This window comes from Meyerozyma guilliermondii, genomic scaffold (assembly GCF_000149425.1).
Source record: "Meyerozyma guilliermondii ATCC 6260 scaffold_6 genomic scaffold, whole genome shotgun sequence".
In the NCBI taxonomy this organism is placed as follows: Eukaryota; Fungi; Ascomycota; class Pichiomycetes; order Serinales; family Debaryomycetaceae; genus Meyerozyma; species Meyerozyma guilliermondii.
In genome coordinates this window covers 552,191-571,494 of record NW_001809795.1, presented here as the reverse complement: position 1 = coordinate 571,494, position 19,304 = coordinate 552,191, and the positions used below count along the sequence as shown (strand labels likewise).

Here is a 19,304-nt window from a genome sequence, read left to right as displayed (position 1 = left end):
TATCATTATTCATGCATAATACTACATTCAAAGCTGATCCACTCTGAGTGGTAGTCCGTAGACTACCGGCGACGAGCCGTTGAGATGACGCAAAGTGCACTTTTCACGACTCCGGGAAACAGCCTGACAAAGATTGAGGTTGTTTTCTCCATCTGAAAGTCCCCAATACTCGAAAACAGACATGCTGAATTTGTCGATGTCTTTATCAGTGACATCCCAGAGGTTCACCAAAACCATCGGCGACCCAGCTGCAAGCCAACTGTATATGTTCCCGTAGGACTCTAAGAATCCCATCCTAGTCAAGGAAGCAGACGAGCATCCTATCAACAAACTTGGAGGAATATCAAATCCCGAAGCAGAAGCTCTCATGAGATCGTTCATGCTAATGTACTGCTCGCAACCGCCATGGCCAAGATATACATATAGATCTTTGCCAATAACGTTGTCTTCGAAAAAGCCAGTACCTGGGTTTCTTCCTGTGATTCCATTCCACGATGAACAACGTTGAAAAAACGTAGAGAAGTTTGCTTCAGTTCGTCCAAGATCTCCACCTGGATTGAGGAGGTATGCTAGTTCCAAATCCTTCTTGACCCGAGTGCTGGTCTCATTGCGTTTCTCCAAAAGCTCAAGAAGCATTTCTACTGAAAGAACTCGGGAAACTGAAACACCTTTCAAAGGCAGCAACGATTCCCACGGAAACATCTCAAATTCTTTTGCGGGAACGATAACAGTGTGTCCATGATTCCAACTATGCATGGATTTAAATTTTGAAATCACACTTGCAAGAATTTGGACGCTCTTTTCCATATTAATTTCAGTATAAGATATGGTTTCTCCCGCGAGACTCAAAGAATCCAATGTGAAATATATCAAGTCGCTCAAGCTTTCCTTCGCATCATCCAGCATTTCATAGTCAGAGAAAGGCGAATGAATGTCAGAAATCGTCAAGAAGAGCCTCAACACTTGATCATCTAAAAAGGAAAAAGTATTGGACACCCGTGCCAATCTTTTTGGCAAAATCTCTTGCCATGCCTTGACGAAATCCTCCCGAAAGAGCTCGATCGTTTTGACATCTATGGCAGCACCAAATAGCCCAGAAAAGCCTCCAATCCATGTCTTGCGAACCAAGTCAAGTAAACTTTCAAACTGTAAATCTAAGCCAAAGCGGGTGCTCCACCATTTCTTACGGTCATCCTTTGTCTTAATCTGCGACGTTGTAGTCACTTGAGTGGACTTATTGCTCGCCTCCACAATAGCTTGCAACTTTGAAAACACCTGGTCGATGCTAACTGTGTTCTTTCCACGTTGTTTCATTCTCAGCAACGGCAATCTGACAACGAACGGCGAACCCAAGTGGGTCAATCTGGTGAGTAATAAGGAATCGGAATTGGGACACCTATCAATCGTGACAATGGTCCAATCTGAAGGTAAATTCGTCTTGACTCTATTGAAGAAAGAGTCACTTTTTTGCAGCAAAAGTTCTTGAGAAAATTGCTGGAGCTCAATTGACGATGGTATGATGCTATCACCTTTCTGTGCCTTGAATAAATGAGACAGCCTCTCGCCGATAATTGTCTTTGCTCTCAGAACATCCTGTAAGTAGAAAAGTTGTTGAAGAATTTGGGACAACTTGGTCTTGGAGCTGTCGTGGACTTGAGAAACTGAGTTCAAAGCAAGAAGTGCACCACTCAACAAAGAATGTAAGTAGTGGAGCTCATAGGGTGCAAGCGACTCCATTACAGCTGATTGATTGAAAAGTTCATCACTTAAAAGGACTAACTGGTCAACTAGTTCGGCGCGAGTTGTTTCATGACCACGAATTCCGCTAAGTTGGTTCTTGAAGACTAACTCAAGCTTGTTAAACGACGGTAAACTGCTCACGGTATTGTGGAACATGGAATACAACGGAATCATCTGAAGTGAACGAATGGCAGAAGACAATCGAAGTCTCGACTTTAACAAGAGCGAAAGGCTTTCACGATCTTGTGAGTTGGATTTCCAGCTGCTTTCAACGTCCGCAAGTAGATTGGAGAGAAATGCAACCTCCAAGGTCGGTTTGTGGTGAGAAACTTCAGATGAATCAAACTCAAATTGCTTGGTGGACATTGCCAAATGTAAGCATCCGTAATAAATGTCATTAAAGAAAGACTTGTAGTTTGTATCGTCAAACAGCTCCAAAAAGAAATGCAAAGCGTCTTTGAATCCCTTCAGGTCACACTGAAGTGCTTTAAAGATCACGATCTCTTTTAAGTTAAGAATTATTCTTCCTCGTGAATGTATCATACTTGTAACTGATTGAAGCTCTTCCACAAAAGCCTCGCTTTCTCTTGACAACCCCAATGTACGCTGTACTTTGATACCTCGAATTAGAGCCAGACAAAGTAGTTCGCTGACTTCAGTAGAGAAGCTGGAATATGACGTGCTTTGAAGCGAGTCCAACCTCTTGGAGATGGAAAGTAACAACTTCACTGCGAGTCGAAAAGCATCGTAAGCTGCCCCATGTCTTCCAAGAGACAATTCCAAATCACCAGATATCAAGTGTGCTTTAGCAAGAGCAAACAAGTTCAGCAATTTATTTGGAAACGAAGAATGAGGATCGTCGAGTGTAAACTCCTTTTTGGATTGTATGAATGATTTGACCGCCGCATGCCTTTTCGTGGCCGAAGCAAGATCGGTTTTATGTTCCAATTCAAGTTGTAAAAGCTTCCAAATTAGCACATCATAAGATCTGACTTGCGAAGAGTCAACAGCTGCGATTTGTTTGAGCAAAGATGCACATGTGAATAAGCTTTGATGCAGCAAAGCGAGATTGTTGCAGGCAAGATGTGAAGAGCAAAGTTTCAAGTTCAAGCTGAGCAGCCATTTCATATTGTTAATGTCCTGTGAGTCTTTCATGAAGGCTCTAGCGGAAAGATAAAGTGTTATGACGTCAACAGCTTGCTTGTGTAAGTTCGAGAGTTGTAAATTTACAACCAAATTCCATACAATATCTTGCTCGAGCCAAATTTCGAAAGGAGGTTTTGAAGAGCTCAAGTAGCTTTCGAATTGACTTACAGCTCTGAAAGGATCGTGGTGTACATCAATACCACACAAGAGTAACGCTTCCAAATTGGTTGCAACCGAACCATGAGGCTGAACAATGGCGACTTTTGGAAAGCATTTCAGAATCTCATATTCACAAAGGAACTTGAAAAAGGTCGATTCAACCGCTGAATGTTGCATTATGGAAGATAGCGTCGAGGTATTCCACCTTGTGCCCGAATAGCGCAACAAATTTACAATTACCAGCGCAGCTCGCTGTTCACTCAAGCCACGAAAAAGTTCATAGCATGTTGAGAGGTCTTTGGAAAGCACTGTGCCCAAACAGCTCATCACTTCAGGCATGGAAAATACTTCGAGCAAGTTTTCGAGTCCCTTAAAATGTAAATTGTTAAACAATTGACCAAAGAAGTGCACAGTGAGCTGATATTGACCTCTCTTGACCAAGTTATCTATAATTCTTTCACATTTTAATCGAAGAGAAACCTGTTCCTCGTATCTATTAATGTCTGTTTGTTCTTCCAAGATCAAAACTTCGAGAGCAATAGACTCTTTCCAGTAGCTTAGAGAGAGTGCTTCCTTTCTGTTACCAAGGTTGACGAGTAAATTCGAGATGTTTCGAATTCTTTTCCACTGTCTCTGCTTTTTGAAGACTGAAAACATTCTTGAGATGCATGTTTCAAAGAACTGAATGTTGCATGAAGAGTTTGCTATGTTATCTTTCAAGTAAACCGTAACTCTGTCCATTACGGGAAGATCTTTCTCGGTAACGTGAGGTATTATCTCCAAAACATACAGCTCGATAAGAGAATGATCGCTGTCTTTGATTAGCCTTTGGAGTCTCTCGAGAGATATTGGCGCTGATAAATTTGTAGATTCAATATCTTCACCATACATCAAAGAAAGAGCTTCGAGACTTGGAGCACAAGATTTCTCCTTTTGACCCAAAACTTGTATAGCATTGTCAATCTGAGTCAAAAGGTCGGTTCTATTATGCTCTACGAGCACATTTCGCAATTCCAGGATATAAGGTTCCAAGGACGAGTCCAAGGAAGGAATTTTGTCATTTTCAGGGCTGTTCAACTTCACCTTCAACTCTATGCTTTTAAGTTGAAGACAACTTAATGTATGTTGAAGTTGGTTGCCATGCATGCTCGTTTTGCAGTTCACTGGTAGCCTACAGAATCCAGCAATGAGCTTGGACATGTTTTGCAAGGTTTTCTGCTCACTTTGTGGCTTCACGCTGTGTAAAGATGCAAGCCATCTTCCAAATGACGAGTTTTTGAGGAAGAACGATGGCACACTGAAAACATGAGCGATGGTGATAAACGAGCATGTTTCCAGAAATATGGACTTTGAGTACTTACTGCACCCCAAGAGGAGACATTGCAAGTAAAGAAAATGATATGAAACCACAAGGTTCAACAATGATGGTTCCAAGTCTGTGGAGATTTCGACGAACGGAATCGAACCGTCCTCATTCAAACCCACTCCAAGGGTATTACAGAATGCTTTTTTAAGCTCCTTGAGCTCGTTGAATGCGAAATAGATCTCGGAAATGTCAATAAGGTCGATTATAAACCGTTGGCTGTTCTTCAATAGATACAATTGGTGATCTTTTCGGTTTATTGAAGAACGTAAACATGCCAATGCCTTGGAAACTGTCCTTTTTTGGGAAATAGGGGTCTTTTCTCGGCTTGAAAAGTACGAATCGACCACTCGCAGAGCCGTATTGTGTACTTTTTGGGAAAAAATTGGCCGGTTTATGTGATCTGAAACTTGTAATGGTTTTTTGATGGTTCTTTGTGAAACTTTAGACTTCAAGAAGTTATCAAAAAGCGTCTCTGGTTCCACACCATTATTCCATGCTGCATCAAAAAGCATAGTAAAACCACAAAAGTGCTCAAAAGTACAATGAAACGCTTGTGTAGATGCAAAACACAAGTAAATAGACGGACTGCACGAAGTAACAATGCACCAAAAGACTGCACAAAAGACAGGGCACCTCACAATTTCTGGTGTAGGGTCTTTTCACCAAGCCGCTCTCAAGACCATCAGCTACGATTAACCCACTATGTTACGATGTTCAGGGCTCAGAAAGCACTTCTCAAGGCACAATTCCACACTTTCGGGCTCGCTCCTTCCAGATTTCTGCTCGGCGATGGCACGAATAGGCTCTCAGGCTATGATTCTTACAGCTCCATATCGAAATGATTCGCAATCAACTTCAAAAAATCCAACACTTCACGGCATGACACTCTCTTCTGTGTGTTCGCTCTCAGTCAGCCCGACGCCCCTCTTGTCATTTAATCTCCATTTGCCTTCGTACACATCAAAGTCTCTTCATGAACGAGATAGTAGCATGGCTATTCACCTCATGCCTCCCACTGCCAACGCTGTAAAGTTGGGCCGTATATTTGCTAGCGGTGTAAAGAAGAAGACTGGAACTGACGAGATCTCGTTTCAGAAGAATGAAAAAGAACAAAAAGATTGCGAGGTTTTCCATGAAATGACCACTCCATTCAAGTATGTTGCTAAAGACGATTGGTTCGAATACCAATTAGATAGCAAGGTTAACATCCCAATTCTTCGAGAGGCGGAACGAGTGTTTATCTGTAAGAAAAGACAGGTGGTTGAGGTAGACTCCCACGAAATTTGGGCGGTGGAAGTCCACGATATCTTGAATCCTAATCCATCCACGCAGGCCACTGGTGGCCTTCTTTACTACAATCGAGCATTTCATTCGGTGGGAAAGTGTCTCCACGAATAGTGTATTCTGTAAATAATAATGTCATAAGTCATTGCTGGATGCGTTGAAGCTGCCATTCTAGCTCGGTGGAAGCTTCGGCAATCTTAGCCATGATTCCTTCGAACTTTTCATCCACCTTCTTATGCCTTTTTTGCAACCGCCCGAGAATCCCATTTTTCTTCATCACCTTGACGTCGTTGGCTACTTTTTGCACCTCTTCCAACCGGGCTGACTCCTTATTGGCCAACTTTTGTTTTTTGGACTCGAGTTGCTGCACCTCCGAAGTTACTGCCTTCAAGGTGTTGCGAAGATTGACCAAAGAAGCTTCATAGCTGTCAACAATACGGTTTGTTTCTGCAATTCTCTCTTGGTACTCACGCTCCTCAGCCTTGAACTCGTTTTCAGTCTTTCCTTGTGTAGTATTGGAGGAACTCAAACGCTCGTTTAATTCACGAACCTCATTCTCAAACTGCGCAACCGTATTCTGAAGTCCTTTCATTTTCCCGCTAGACTTTGTATCGAGGAGGTTTTGATTGTACTTTGAAATTCTGCTCTGAACATAATCTCTTTCCTTCTTAAGATCAGTAATTTTTTTGTTTTCATCTCGTTTCATTTTTTTATAGTCGGACTTCAACTGGTTGAGGCCGTTGATGGCAGCTATCAAACTGCTTTGCAAAGTCTCAAACGACGAAGTTTCTTGCGATTGACTCAACACAGCGCGAGAAACAGACGATACCGTGCTGCAAACAACATGGCACAACTTTTCTAAACGGTTATCTTCAATTTCAAAGATTTCAATTTCGTACTGCGACAAAGGTGAGAGCCCAAAAATGCAAATATAGGTCTCGTCAACGCCGTAGTAAGCACTGGTTCTCATCCAAGCGATGCCATTGACCTTGGCTCTCAATCGAGACGCCTCAGGAAGTCGCAAGCCTTTGCGCTGAAGAACTTCCAACACCACACACTGGCTATCTATGTAGCACACTGCCACAGGAAGTCTCTGAGATAGGTCCAGAGTGGATATAAATACTCCTCCGTTGTTCTTCTTCTTGGTAACTTCTCCGGCAAAGAAATCGGGGCGTTTAATGATAGCTTTTGTCGCAGCCAAAAGTGTCCAAAATGGCTGATTTGTGGTGACATTAACCAAGTCTTTATCGACTATGGTGGTTGAGTTGGGCACTGGAGGAGGCACTTTTGTAATGCTGGTGGTTCTGTGGGGTTTGAGAGTGACCATGGAACTGGGTGGAGTCACTGTGAATGGTGTCATACAAAAAGTTTCAAAATTTTTGGCTGCTAAAGAAGCCGAAATTCCTGGACTTGGACAAGAGGACGACGATATGGTTTCAGGCACACGAATAGCCTGGATAGACGATTTTTGAGGCTGCTCAACATTGATAGTAACGGACTCTCCGTCCAATTCTGCTGGCCGTTTTGTTTTGGCAAGTTGCAAATTGCGTTTGAAGTCAATTTCAGAGCTGGGTGTCAAACTGGACAAATCATCGAGGGTCTTTGAATAGTTTTTTAGCAACACGATTCTGTGAAACACTGGAGAAATCGTCAATGTAACTACATGGACACAGAGAACCAAGTAGGTGTAGTTGAGAAAAGTGTTGATACACCTGGAACACTTGGAGATCATACTGAGTGCTCTTTCGTCACAGTGAAACCATTTTGTGCAGACAAATCTTACTACACGGTAAACCCAGCCATTGGATACCCCCGAGTGCCAGTAGAACAGATGACTAACAGAAGATGCAAAAGTTCCAAGGCAGTCTGATTTTTTTAGCAAATCATGATTTTTCAAAAATGACCATTGAATATGCTGAAGTGTTTGAACGATGGGCGAGTAGAACTCGGAATGCTCCAACGCAAGCGAGCATTTTTGCACCGATAATCTGATGAGTAAAACCAGAACAAAGCTCATGAATGCATATTTGACAGAAGAAGTCGATGCCGGTTTGTGTTTCGTAAAATTGAAACTTGCGGGTCGTTTGATGGTTGTAGTTGTTGTTGTGCTAGTGGCGGTAGTAGCAGACACAGAAGTGACGGTGGTGGTGTTTTTGAATGCAGAACCGATCATTTCCGAAGCAATAATGGATTTGGCCAATATTGACAAGTATTTGGGCCATTGAAGCGGGAAGAAATGATACATAAATAATATGATGATGGAGTTGATGGAAAAGGCCTGAAACAACGATGCAAAGAGTTTCGACGCGTATATGTTATAGGAAGTATCCTCGAGTGTTAACGGCTTTTGCTTGTATGTTTTTCGAAAAAGAAAATGTTTTGCAAATAATCTTCCACCGATCAACTTTGAAGATCCCGATAATATATAGGTCAAAAACACCATACAAGAGACCAGCTGCGGCAACGATAGTAGAATAAACACTATAGCTGTGATATCTCTAAGAGATGATGGGGGAAGAAGCGTAGTGCCACCAGAAGAAGCCATGGCAAGTTCGTGGACGTGCGATGTCTTACCACGGGCAGCATTTACCATGGTGAAAATGCCAAAAGAAGTTGTCCTTGAGAGTGACCTGGCTAAGATATTTCGTCTGTAAGCCCTAGATTCAGTAATTCCCAAGGCTTATTGGCCCGGCAGTTCCGTAGGTTGGTAACGGTCTCGAATGCAGTCCAAAATTTTCAGACAAATACGGCGGTGCTCACACGACATGTGGGGGACACTTGAAGGACAAGTGAAAGGGAATTAGAGGAATATTAGAGTAGGAGTAGTAAGGGTGAAGAATAGGGAAAAGGCAAGAGTTTTGAAAAAGTTGTTTTGGTGAAAATTTGTAATTTCTATTTTTAGCATTTTCTCTGCTTGACGAGATTTTGTGTGAAAGTTTCAATACGAAGGCTGATATGGAATGGGTTGTGTGAAGTCCGATGAGAATGAGAATTGGCTGTGGTTGAAAATAGAGTGCAAATCGCGATAGAATATGACAGATAAAATGTGGGTATGACTGCAAATTGCAAATAACTGCAAATTTTCATATTTTTTTTCATTTTAATTTCATACTATAATTTCATTTTCTATTTCCAAATTCTAGTTTCTCCATGACCATATACTACCAAAAAAGCGTGAACACTTCCTAACTAGCTCTTGTGTATTGGTCTATTTTCGCACTCCATCGGTTCCTGGTTTTTGGCTGCAACAGAAGCCGCGTTTCTCGCGATTCGTTCCATATAAGAGCTACTGTTTCTCTTTCAATCACAAAAAGCTTTTAGAATGTTTCTCTTAGCTGCTGTTTCATGGTAGCTCGCATCCGTTCAGCCAGTTTATGTGGATTGGAGAACACGTTGACATGTCATATCAATGTGATTATTATCCTAATGCCCACCGGCCACCGGCTTAACGGCTCAACCAGCAAAAAAAAACGGACTCAACAGACTGTTTAATAGTCCTGACACCGTGGCGAATATCACATCAGTAACATTGCTATAATCCCCAAACTTTTGTGGTCAATACTGGACCATGACTGGTCTTTTCTGAGACCATCAGACATATATGTAGTTATGTCAGCAGGCTTAGATTATTGCTTCGTTCGCCTCAGATCTAGGAGCATAATTACAGGAGGCACAATCAAATTCTTTGTGACAAACAAGCACTTTGTTTCGTGTTTTACTGTGCCATCAAGTCCGAGCCGCGCCGCACGCATTCCCGAATCGGATCAGGGCCCACGAGGAGGCCCGCAAATTTGCTTGTTCTGTCCTTGAAAATGGTCAAAAACTTTCCAAATACAAGCACACGCCCTACAAAACACCCAGTGACACTTTTGAGATTGTCGCTCATTTGGCGCGCTGAAATCACCCTTCGTCACCGCACAGCTGTCACTGCCCTGTTATAACCATAAACATCCCAATCGGGCATAATTACCTGCAGGGGCAGGATGGCCCGGCTATGCCAGAATGTCTAAGCCTTGGAACCCGGCACAGCTTAAATCAAGATAAACCCTTGTAGTTTTGGTTCTGAAGGTTCAAATGTTGTCTTTTGCTTGTCAGGTTTTATTTGTGGCAGCAGCTTGGGCTGCGTCTTCATCTTCGGCTCAAGAAGTCAGTGTGATTGAGTTTGACAATTTTGGTTATTCCGGAACTTACAATATGGTGTCAGAGCTCAAAAATGTCGATTCCGATAGTTGTACATGTGAATTGAGCACCGAGGTTACCAAATTTCTGGGCGCAAATGCTCCAATCGACGAGGAGGTCAGTGTTCATTTCCGTGGTCCTCTTACTTTGTCCAAGTTTGGATACTATGTTGCAGATGGAGACAATTGGGATAGAAAAGCATACTATAACGGATCGCTGTCGTCGAATGTCACTTTTTTGACGACTGCTGGACTGAACTCGTCTTGCTTGGGAAAAGCGTTAACCTATGCCGATTCCGATGGAGTGTCCAAAGCTAGCTCTGCAACATTGTTGGGTAAAGATACCTTGATCAACTCGCAAGATGAGTACTCCATCTTCTCTACCGTTAAATGTGGAGACTCAGGCGTCGGTAAAGATTGCGGAGTGTATCGTTCTGGAATCCCAGCTTTCCATGGATTCTATGGTTCCACTAAAATGTTCCTCTTCGAGTTCACCATGCCCACCGAGTCAAAAGTGCTGAAATCCGAGGTTTCCAACTACAACATGCCTGCAATCTGGCTCTTGAATGCACACATTCCCAGAACTTCACAATACTCTACTAATGCCAATTGTTCATGCTGGAGATCCGGGTGCGGAGAATTCGATATCTTTGAGGTGAAAAATAATACCGATTCCACCGTCAACAAATTGTTTTCCACGATCCATGACTACCAGGGAACTGACGACATCGAGTCGGGCATCCAGGCCAATGGCTATATTCCTCGTGACACCGAAGGTACCATGGTAGGAGGTGTAGTATTTGACAGCGACGGAAAAGCTACCGTTTTCGTCAGCAATTCCACTACTTTTGATTCTTCTATAAGCAACAGCGATGTATCTGACTGGGTCCTGAAAGCTGGCACCGCAGCCACGGAGCAGTTATCTTCAGTTTCCTACACTCCTGCAACACTGACACTGGCATCCAAGTCGAAGGGTAGTGGAAGCTCACATGGGTTTTCAATAATGAACGCTGTTTTTGCCTTGGCGTTGTGGATGATATAGGAGTGACAACTGTCTCAAATCGTATAGAAATGTATAGACAACAGTACGATTAAGACAATAGTACGATTAGTATAGTTGAAGTGCCAATAGGTTTTAATTGTACCAATTAGTATACTTGAACAATACTTGTATAATTGACAGTACCCAATTAGGATAATTATACGGTACCCAATTAGTTGATTATATACAATAGACAATAGCATAGCAACTCATCGGTAATTCCGGTCGGCTAATCGGCCGTTAGACAATGCTTCTTTCGCATGAGCCACATTGTCACGAGTTAGAAGCACCGGGCTCCCAAACAGAATGGGCGAGAACACCAGCTGGAAGATGAAGGGGGAGGCTTGGCAATGAGTATTTCTTCGATGGATAAGTCTCAGAACCAATATTAATGGTATTTTTGGTGGTGCTCGCACTTGCTAGTTTTTTTGCAGCAGCAATTGCGGACGATGGAATCGACCAATTGGGTTCGTACTCAACCAACATCGTCTCTGTCACCACAAAAGACCCTGTTGCCTCTGCAACCGAAGTGTACGAATCGCTTGGACGAAATATTGTGGATCGGTTTTGGGACAGCGAAAATGATCTTTGGACAAACCAGTGCAATACTTCTTCGACTCCAGTATTATGGCCAGTTGCGGTAGTTGGGAAAGCCGTTTCGAATGATATGGACAATACCACCATCCACAAAGCGATGAACGCATTTTCTCAGTACCGGAGCACACAAGCAGCAGGCTACTCTGCGACCACTGCTCGCGACGGTGATATTTATACGGACGACGATGCCCAGGTTGTATGGGCACTTTATAAAGCCAGTCAGACCACAAGCAATACCAGCTTTTTTGAAGTGGGTAACGATTTGCTTGACTATATTCGCAGCCAGGAATATAATGGCACTGGTATTTTATGGAGTGTTAAAGGTAACTACCTTGCCCTGATTTCAAACGTTGAAGCAGCTTTGGCAGCGGTAAAGTCATACGAGATTAAACCCAACAACACCTATTTGCAATTTGCTATCCATTGTCTCACTTGGACGTTCGATAACCTCATGGATAGCCAAAACCATTTTCTTTACGATGGAGTAGATACCAACGGCAACGTCAACCGAGGTCAATTATCCTATACCGTTGGAGCAGCAATTTCTGGCTTTTCATTTTTGAGCAAATTCGACAATTCCAAAGACTGGAAATCAAAAGCTTTGGAGCTAGCAGTACGTGCTATTGGCGCTGGTAACCTCAATAGCATTTTTTATTCTGACACTTATGTTCATGACGATGTCAAATACTCACACTTGTTATTTGCAGGGTTTGCTGACCTTGTGACGGAGACAAGTCCAAGGGGAAACTATGAGGTGCAAGCCTATAACGCTATCAAGGCAGAACTTGTGCGGGAAGCGAGACACTTGTACGACGAGTATTATGGTTCAATTGCAGCCTCAGGAGGCTGTTCTTCAGCTGGACAAATGAACGATTTGCTTCATTATGGTTCATTATTGGAGATCTTTTACCAGGCCAGCAGAGTGTCTGGTAGTTTTTAGATATAGATTGATAGATTAGCTCTGAAATTGAATAAACCGTAAAATGAGCATTGCTAGCGGTTCATTGGAAAACGGCACAAACACACTTTTTTCCCCAGAAAAGCATACTCGTGGTATGCGTGCCACCATCCCGTCTTCAAAGCGTATACCAGGTTCTCCAGCCACGACCACCATGCCCGGTTCAGTTGAAGGTGGTTGTTCTTGCAATTTTCGCTTAATCTTTTCAACGAAAACCTCATAGACCTCACTACCCAACTCCATAGATATCTGTGGCCGATTACCAATGGCATTATCATTCTTGAAGCGAAATTTCAGAGGGATATACTGGCGCCATTTACCAGATTTGACCACATAATTGATGTATTTGTTGTTGTTCACCATGTAGGACGAAGGCATAGGTCGATGTTTTCTTTCGATTATCATTGGTAAGGGAGTTAGCTGGTATGTTCTGCTCTGGGAAGGGTAATCAGGACTGACTGGGGGCGATGTGGAAACAACACCAAGCCTGATAGTTTGATTTTTGGGAAATCGAGTTCTTGAAGAGACGTCCAACTTTGTTTCCACCAATGCTGAAGCAAAGGGGTTCGAGGCTAGGGCGCCGAGATCATAGTATTTGGGATCTAGTAGGCTCTTGTTGAGGTATTTTGGACCCTTAATGTAGTTTTGGGGGAGCACAAGAAGGGGGTGCCTCATCAAATGTGGGGAAGTGAAAAATGAGAAAGTGAGATTGAAAAGTGAGATCGAAAAATGAGATGAACTAATAATACAAAATTAGATCTGATTGACCAATAAATTAGAATACTACATATATTGACCTCAGAAGGCCATGTCTATACAAGAAGATCCAAATACTTGGTGATTTGGTTGAAACAAAACTTGTCATTGAAATCTCCTCGAAGTGCCTTCTCACTGCCCTTTTTGCCCAAGTAGTCCAAACTCTCCACGTAGGCCAAGCAGTCGTGCACCCCACCCTTCTCCAAAACATACTCGACGTTTCCGCCGTCGTTGACGATATCCACGAATTTTTCAATGCCGGCTCGGAGTACTTCTCGTTCTCCGCAGATTATCAAGGTACGACCGTTGGTAACTATAGGCTCTACTTTTGCCCAGTGTTGCTGGAAATTCGTCTCGGTGAAGGTTACCCACGGAATAGTAGCCTCTTTGGAAACACCACCAAGGTAACAGTCTCCCATATAAGTGTCTCTGGAACCCAAATCTCCAGTGACATCGATTCCGTATTTGGTAGGAACTGGGTTAGCAGTTGCTGGTTGCACCCAAGGCGACAGCAAGAGAAGTGCCTTGGGTTGAGGCAAAGGTCCAAAATTGAAATCGAATTGCTTAAATTGCAGAAAATGACCAGCGGCTTCTTCTGGATAAGCGATGAACCGACTGATTGCAAGTGCCAAATTTCCTCCAGCAGAACCTCCCATAAGCGTGATTTCATTGTACCCATCAGATACCAATTGCGAGTACAATTCCAACGTCTCATGGATTTGCGTAGGGTAGGTGTGCTCGTGTATCGTCAAAGAATACTCGATTATCACAATCGACAAGTTGTCTTGAACATGACGAGGCAAAGCATGGTACAATGCCAACAATTGCACATATTGTGATTCGAACACATTGAGCATGTATCCTCCTCCATGAAGAAACACAACCACATTGGGACCATTATTTTTCACTATCCATCGCGAGTGCTTGCCGTATGCAACTCCGTAACCTTTAAGCACATTCTTCACCATAGCATTGTCGGCATACTTGTCTACAAACTTGGTCATCTTGGTATAAACAAACTGTCTACAATTCTCCTTTGCTATGGCCCCGGAAAGATGATATATCACAGACATATGGACATTCTTAAATAAGGAATCGGTGAACTCGGAGCTTGTTCTGGAATACACGGTTCCTGTAGTGAAGTATTGTACAATTGTACGCAATATTACCGCTGGCACCGTCACGAGCTTCCATACAAATTTGGCGGTGACCATTTTTTGGGTCAGCTGGTATTTGCTTACAACCGGCAATCAATAAGGCGGCTTGTGTGTTTCGGTTACCGCGCCGCGGCACGTGATCGGACATTCCGAATTTTTCCCGACGTACAGTTCGTATATTTCGTTAACACTATTTGCACCCACCACTTACGCTTCGTCCTGAGAAGTTTCAGAGGGCATAGACTGCAACGAGTCCAAGTTGGCCGGTCTCGGCACAACATCTTCTGCAGGGGCTCCTGTAGCGGTGGTGACGGTGGTGCTTGAAGAGCTGGATGTGCTGGGAATGCACCAGTTGCGATGGCAGTGCCACGCCCTCATTTGGCACTCACGGGAGCAATACTTGGTGCGCTTACAACGGCGACACTTCAGAAACTCGCGAGGATAAGATTCCCATTTTCCGCACTCCAAATTTCCACACTGCCTGACTCCTCCCCGGTAATCGTTTCGCCGACATGAGTTACGCATAATAACTCCAGACCAGTAGTACATGTCGGTACCGGAGAGAAAAGTGAATTTTTCCACAATTGGGAAGAGATTCACTGTTTTGTACTCAATGAGCGACTCGTCGTAATCACAGTAGTGCAAACTGGTTTCGTCGATGTCAAAACCATCGTAGGTATCGTAGTCCCATTTCTGGGTCAAAAATTTCTTTTGCTCTTGTCGCTTGTTGGCGATGGCACTGCTCAACCGTTTGCATTCAACTTCAATGCAGCGGTTGATCTTATCGCTGATATGAAAAAGGGTGACTTCTCTTTCCAAGTCATTGACAATCGACTCGGCATCGACTATCGAGTCGTATAATTTCGTCAAATACGAGCTTGAGCCAGAATTTTCGTCTCCGCCCTGTGTCAATTCCGAAAGATACCTATCGTCGTCGTCCGTCAGCAAATGGTTTTCGGCTTCTTCTTCCTCGTCATCCTCATCGTCGTCGTCGTCAACTTCGGCCTTTTCCGCGATACAGTCGGTTGTGTCGGCCTTGCCCACGAGCTCAAACTTGTCTTCATCGAGTATGTCATCGATGGTGTCGAGATCATTGAGCATTTGGGGTGAGTTTGAGGCTGACAGCTGAAACCGTTCTAAACCGCTAGATAACTTAGCCTTTCGAGATTTGGGGCGTATGGTGGGGCGAGACAATATTGCCATGTGGTTCTTTACCTTGAGTCGCATCTGCTTTTCCAAGTACATTTTGAGTTGCTTGTCACGTATACTCATATCGATGACAAGGTGGGTTTTTTGAAGGACGTCTTTGAGGTATGGATATTTCGAGATGTATGCCAAGAGCTGAAGCGACCACACGATGTCGTCATCGCAAGGAATAATCACACCGGTGTCAGTAAAGTTACGAGGAGCCGTTCTGGCGGTGGAAGGATTCTGGCCACATGACCGCTCGTCCTGCAAGTAGATGTTAGACAAGAATTGAAGGCCGTTGTCCATGTCGTAGTCGTCCGCATTGACAAACTGGTCATCGAGCAAGTCACTTTCTTTGTCCTCGCGCAACTTTTTGACGATGTTGGCGATAAGATAGCGTCTACGGATGTCGTTGTTGACGGTGGTGGCCACCTTGGAGTCAGCGGCTTTGTGGTTCACGCGAACAAGTTGAAGGAGCTGTTCGGTGGATAAATTATCGTAATCGTCGCTGGTGAGCGAGTTAGACTGAGCAAGAAAAGGCGCCGATTCGTCATGGCCAGAGATGGAGGTTGCAGCCACGGCAGCAGCGGCCGCATCAGCCGCCGACATCGGCTGGGCTGACAAGTACGAGGTGCCTAGCGAGCGCAAGATGTCTCTTTCGTTTTGAGTATTGAGGAAAGTGTCGTCCAAATTTGCGATGGATATGCTACCGGAAGCCGTTGGAGGCGGACCATCGTCACCGTTTCTCGAGGTGTCAGACCGCGCATCGAGAGGCGGAGCGGGTCGGCTATTGGCGTGGGCAAACGTTCGTTCGTGTAAAGTGAGGTAGTTATCGAGAACGGTGGCGAGGATGGGAAGAATACCTGCTTTTACCACCTTTTGGCGGATCTCCTCTGTTCCACGAGTGCCTATAAGAACCAAGCACTGGAACGCCAACGTCCATTTCCACGCGGTGAGGAGCTTTTTCTCGCTGTTGAACACGGTATCGGCCACATTAAACACCAGATTGTGACATTCATGGAGAATTTCAATGAGGCGTTCAATGCCGCCATCCGCCGACAAAGTCTCGCGAACTTTGGCCAGCGAAGACACGAGGTAAGTAAGGTGGTTCAACGAATTCACGAGAGGCTTGTCGCTGGTTACATCGAGGGCTCGGCGATCGTAAAGTGATGTGGTGATGGTGACGGCCGCACGGTTGTTTGCGATGGATTTGTAGTTTGAATCTCGCATGGGACCGTGTGTTGTGAGAGTGTCGTTTATGGATAAGGAACGTAAACGGAACGGAATCGGGAGGCAAAGCTCGAATTAATGGAGATTTATTTTGAAGCGGAGTTTGTGGAGAATTTGTAATAATTGCAACGGGACGAATATCCGGTTCAGAAGGGTCCAGGGATCAGATACGGAATATATATAGCGGGAGATGTCTTGGGGTGACAGGAATTTGACTAGGACCCACCCAAGTTTATCGTTGAAGAATGGTGTGGATGATGATTTTTGCCTTCCTCACACCGACGCCCAATTGCCGCCCGCGCTGGTGCACGGGTGCGGCTGGTGATAAGGGTGCGAAGAGAGTGAATTGAGAGAGTGAATTGAGAGAGTGAATTGAGAGCAGACTACTTTTATGAAAGACATTCTTCTGGTCACCTTCGGGACTGATTTGTTCACTACATGAGCTGCTTTGCTACTATATAAACTGATTTGTCACTCTTTTGAACCAGTTTCTTTACTTTTTTTTTCTCTATTTCATTCATCTAATCTCTATCCAAATAAATACTTGCGGCCCTCGCCCTCGATTTTTGCCATAGCCCTCATACTTTGCTCCATGAACATGAGGGTGAGGATGGTGTGTGGACCAATCCGCAAAAGTTGTGCCCAAAACCCTTTATAAAGGGCTGCTACACCTTCGGTGGTAACCGTCTTGACAAGACAGTCTATGGGACCCCGGTACAAATTTCCCTTTTGATTGTACACTCTGGTGAGAACCACGTCACCTGGGTTCATCACGATGGCCACACCGACTCCGGCAACGAGAGACAGCAAAAAATGGGTGGATGGTGCTGAGGGATCAATGCTGGTGTGTTTTTCAAACTGTTGCTTGGTGAAGTAGTATAGAGGAAGTTGAGCTGCCGAGCCTGCTCCGGTTCGAAAAATCGCCGCGTCGACTCCTCGGAAAAGTCCTTTGAACCCTTCACTACCATATATTTTTCGAAGACCATCGGCGGTGTTTTTGTAGTAGGTCTGTTGGCCGGTGGAAGTGTGGATTTTTCCTGTGGCTGCGGCCGAAGAATACGATTGCATTCGAGTTTTGATGAGAAAAAACGGCGAAGCCAACACCGCTCCGGCAGATCCAGCGAGGAAACCAGAAACAATATTGATCGAAACCGCCTGCGGCACTTTTTGTCCTTCCACTATACTATCCGGATTTAACACCTTGGTGAGCTGGTACCTACACGGCTCATATAATCCTATCCGACACCCATTGAGACAGAGCTGGTTCAAGTACCCGCAAACCAACCCCTGTTGAAGCCCGCGAATACCTTCGTTTCGATAAATAACTGCAAATGCCTGAATCGGGTTTCGGTACATCTTGACGGCTTGATTTGCAGCTAGTTCTCCCTGGAGTTGCATTCTCGTTTTCACAAGTTCAATGGGATTTGTGAACGTAACCGCGCCGCAAGCAGCAATACCGCCGGCTAGGAACCCTCCTAGGGTCGAAACCGGAGCCGAGTCGTGAGCCATAGTGGTAGTGAAAAATTCGAGTGCGGTTCAGGGCCGATAATATAAGCAGGAAAGAAAATGAACAAGATGAGTATATGCCGGAATATGGATCGTCTCGTTCACACCTTCTCATCTCCGCCACCATGTTACGGGCACAACTAAGACATTATGCTCGGCGGAATCTTCATGCCAACGCCCTCAAAGACATACAGAGCAAGTACGTGCTTGGAGCGGACATTCTGGGCTACAAAGTGGAACAAGTTGAGCCAATTCTGGAATTTTCACTCGTAGCCGTCAAGTTAAAACACGGCAAAACTGGTCTGGAACACCTCCATTTGGATGCTTCTCATGACAATAACAATGTTTTCCTGATTGCTTTCAAGACAAATCCTCCAGACAACACAGGTGTACCTCATATCTTGGAACATACCACCTTGTGTGGATCGGAAAAGTACCCTGTTCGGGATCCATTTTTCAAGATGTTAAACCGCTCTTTGAGTAACTTTATGAATGCTATGACTGGCCATGACTACACATACTACCCGTTTGCTACGACAAATAGCAAAGATTTTGACAACTTGATGGACGTCTACTTGTCCTCGGTGTTGGAGCCCAAGTTGGCAATTCAAGATTTCATGCAAGAAGGTTGGAGACTCGAGAATGAAGTCACCACCGACTCTAAATCACCAATAATATTCAAGGGTGTGGTGTTCAACGAAATGAAGGGGCCAGTACTCCAACTCGGGCTACTACTTTTGGATCAAATTTCAGGAAGCTATTTATGCTTCGCTCAACAATTCTGGCGGAGATCCTTCTAAAATCGTCACTCTCCAATACGAGGACTTGGTTGACTTCCACCTGAAAAACTACCATCCTTCCAATGCCAGGACCTTCACTTATGGCTCTCTTCCTCTTCGGAACCATTTGCGTAAACTTGACGAGTTTTTGGTCAGTTTTGGCAAACGCCAACGTAATACTGATGTCAAGCTTCCTATTTTCGAAAAGCTTCCACATA

The 19,304-nt window shown here is 44.3% G+C and overlaps 10 protein-coding genes across 10 annotated transcripts; 4 read left to right on the top strand and 6 right to left on the bottom strand. All coding sequences in view use genetic code 12, as the record gives it.

The window, feature by feature from the left end:
* Window positions 1-27: 27 nt before the first annotated feature.
* On the bottom strand, window positions 28-4,923 carry ESP1 (separase; the record flags this gene model as incomplete). Its single annotated transcript, XM_001482915.1, has 1 exon — window positions 28-4,923. The coding sequence occupies one exon, from the start codon at window positions 4,921-4,923 to the stop codon at window positions 28-30; it is 4,896 nt and encodes a 1,631-aa protein (XP_001482965.2).
* A 190-nt stretch (window positions 4,924-5,113) lies between these two features.
* Window positions 5,114-5,809, top strand: PGUG_04919 (uncharacterized protein; the record flags this gene model as incomplete). Its single annotated transcript, XM_001482914.1, has 1 exon — window positions 5,114-5,809. The coding sequence occupies one exon, from the start codon at window positions 5,114-5,116 to the stop codon at window positions 5,807-5,809; it is 696 nt and encodes a 231-aa protein (XP_001482964.1).
* A 28-nt stretch (window positions 5,810-5,837) lies between these two features.
* On the bottom strand, window positions 5,838-8,288 carry EMC9 (Emc9p; the record flags this gene model as incomplete). Its single annotated transcript, XM_001482913.1, has 1 exon — window positions 5,838-8,288. One exon carries the CDS (start codon window positions 8,286-8,288, stop codon window positions 5,838-5,840), a length of 2,451 nt encoding a protein of 816 aa, XP_001482963.2.
* Window positions 8,289-9,769: 1,481 nt separating this feature from the next.
* Window positions 9,770-10,915, top strand: PGA52 (Pga52p; the record flags this gene model as incomplete). Its single annotated transcript, XM_001482912.1, has 1 exon — window positions 9,770-10,915. The coding sequence occupies one exon, from the start codon at window positions 9,770-9,772 to the stop codon at window positions 10,913-10,915; it is 1,146 nt and encodes a 381-aa protein (XP_001482962.2).
* Window positions 10,916-11,306: 391 nt separating this feature from the next.
* FAV3 (Fav3p) lies at window positions 11,307-12,452 on the top strand (the record flags this gene model as incomplete). The annotated part of the gene is made up of 1 exon (XM_001482911.1): window positions 11,307-12,452. One exon carries the CDS (start codon window positions 11,307-11,309, stop codon window positions 12,450-12,452), a length of 1,146 nt encoding a protein of 381 aa, XP_001482961.2.
* Window positions 12,453-12,467: 15 nt separating this feature from the next.
* Window positions 12,468-13,145, bottom strand: PGUG_04915 (uncharacterized protein; the record flags this gene model as incomplete). Its single annotated transcript, XM_001482910.1, has 1 exon — window positions 12,468-13,145. One exon carries the CDS (start codon window positions 13,143-13,145, stop codon window positions 12,468-12,470), a length of 678 nt encoding a protein of 225 aa, XP_001482960.2.
* Window positions 13,146-13,282: 137 nt separating this feature from the next.
* PGUG_04914 (uncharacterized protein) lies at window positions 13,283-14,440 on the bottom strand (the record flags this gene model as incomplete). Its single annotated transcript, XM_001482909.1, has 1 exon — window positions 13,283-14,440. One exon carries the CDS (start codon window positions 14,438-14,440, stop codon window positions 13,283-13,285), a length of 1,158 nt encoding a protein of 385 aa, XP_001482959.2.
* Window positions 14,441-14,590: 150 nt separating this feature from the next.
* On the bottom strand, window positions 14,591-16,801 carry MUB1 (Mub1p; the record flags this gene model as incomplete). The annotated part of the gene is made up of 1 exon (XM_001482908.1): window positions 14,591-16,801. The coding sequence occupies one exon, from the start codon at window positions 16,799-16,801 to the stop codon at window positions 14,591-14,593; it is 2,211 nt and encodes a 736-aa protein (XP_001482958.2).
* A 528-nt stretch (window positions 16,802-17,329) lies between these two features.
* OAC1 (Oac1p) lies at window positions 17,330-18,310 on the bottom strand (the record flags this gene model as incomplete). The annotated part of the gene is made up of 1 exon (XM_001482907.1): window positions 17,330-18,310. The coding sequence occupies one exon, from the start codon at window positions 18,308-18,310 to the stop codon at window positions 17,330-17,332; it is 981 nt and encodes a 326-aa protein (XP_001482957.2).
* Window positions 18,311-18,384: 74 nt separating this feature from the next.
* On the top strand, window positions 18,385-19,107 carry PGUG_04911 (uncharacterized protein; the record flags this gene model as incomplete). The annotated part of the gene is made up of 1 exon (XM_001482906.1): window positions 18,385-19,107. One exon carries the CDS (start codon window positions 18,385-18,387, stop codon window positions 19,105-19,107), a length of 723 nt encoding a protein of 240 aa, XP_001482956.2.
* Window positions 19,108-19,304: the final 197 nt, after the last annotated feature.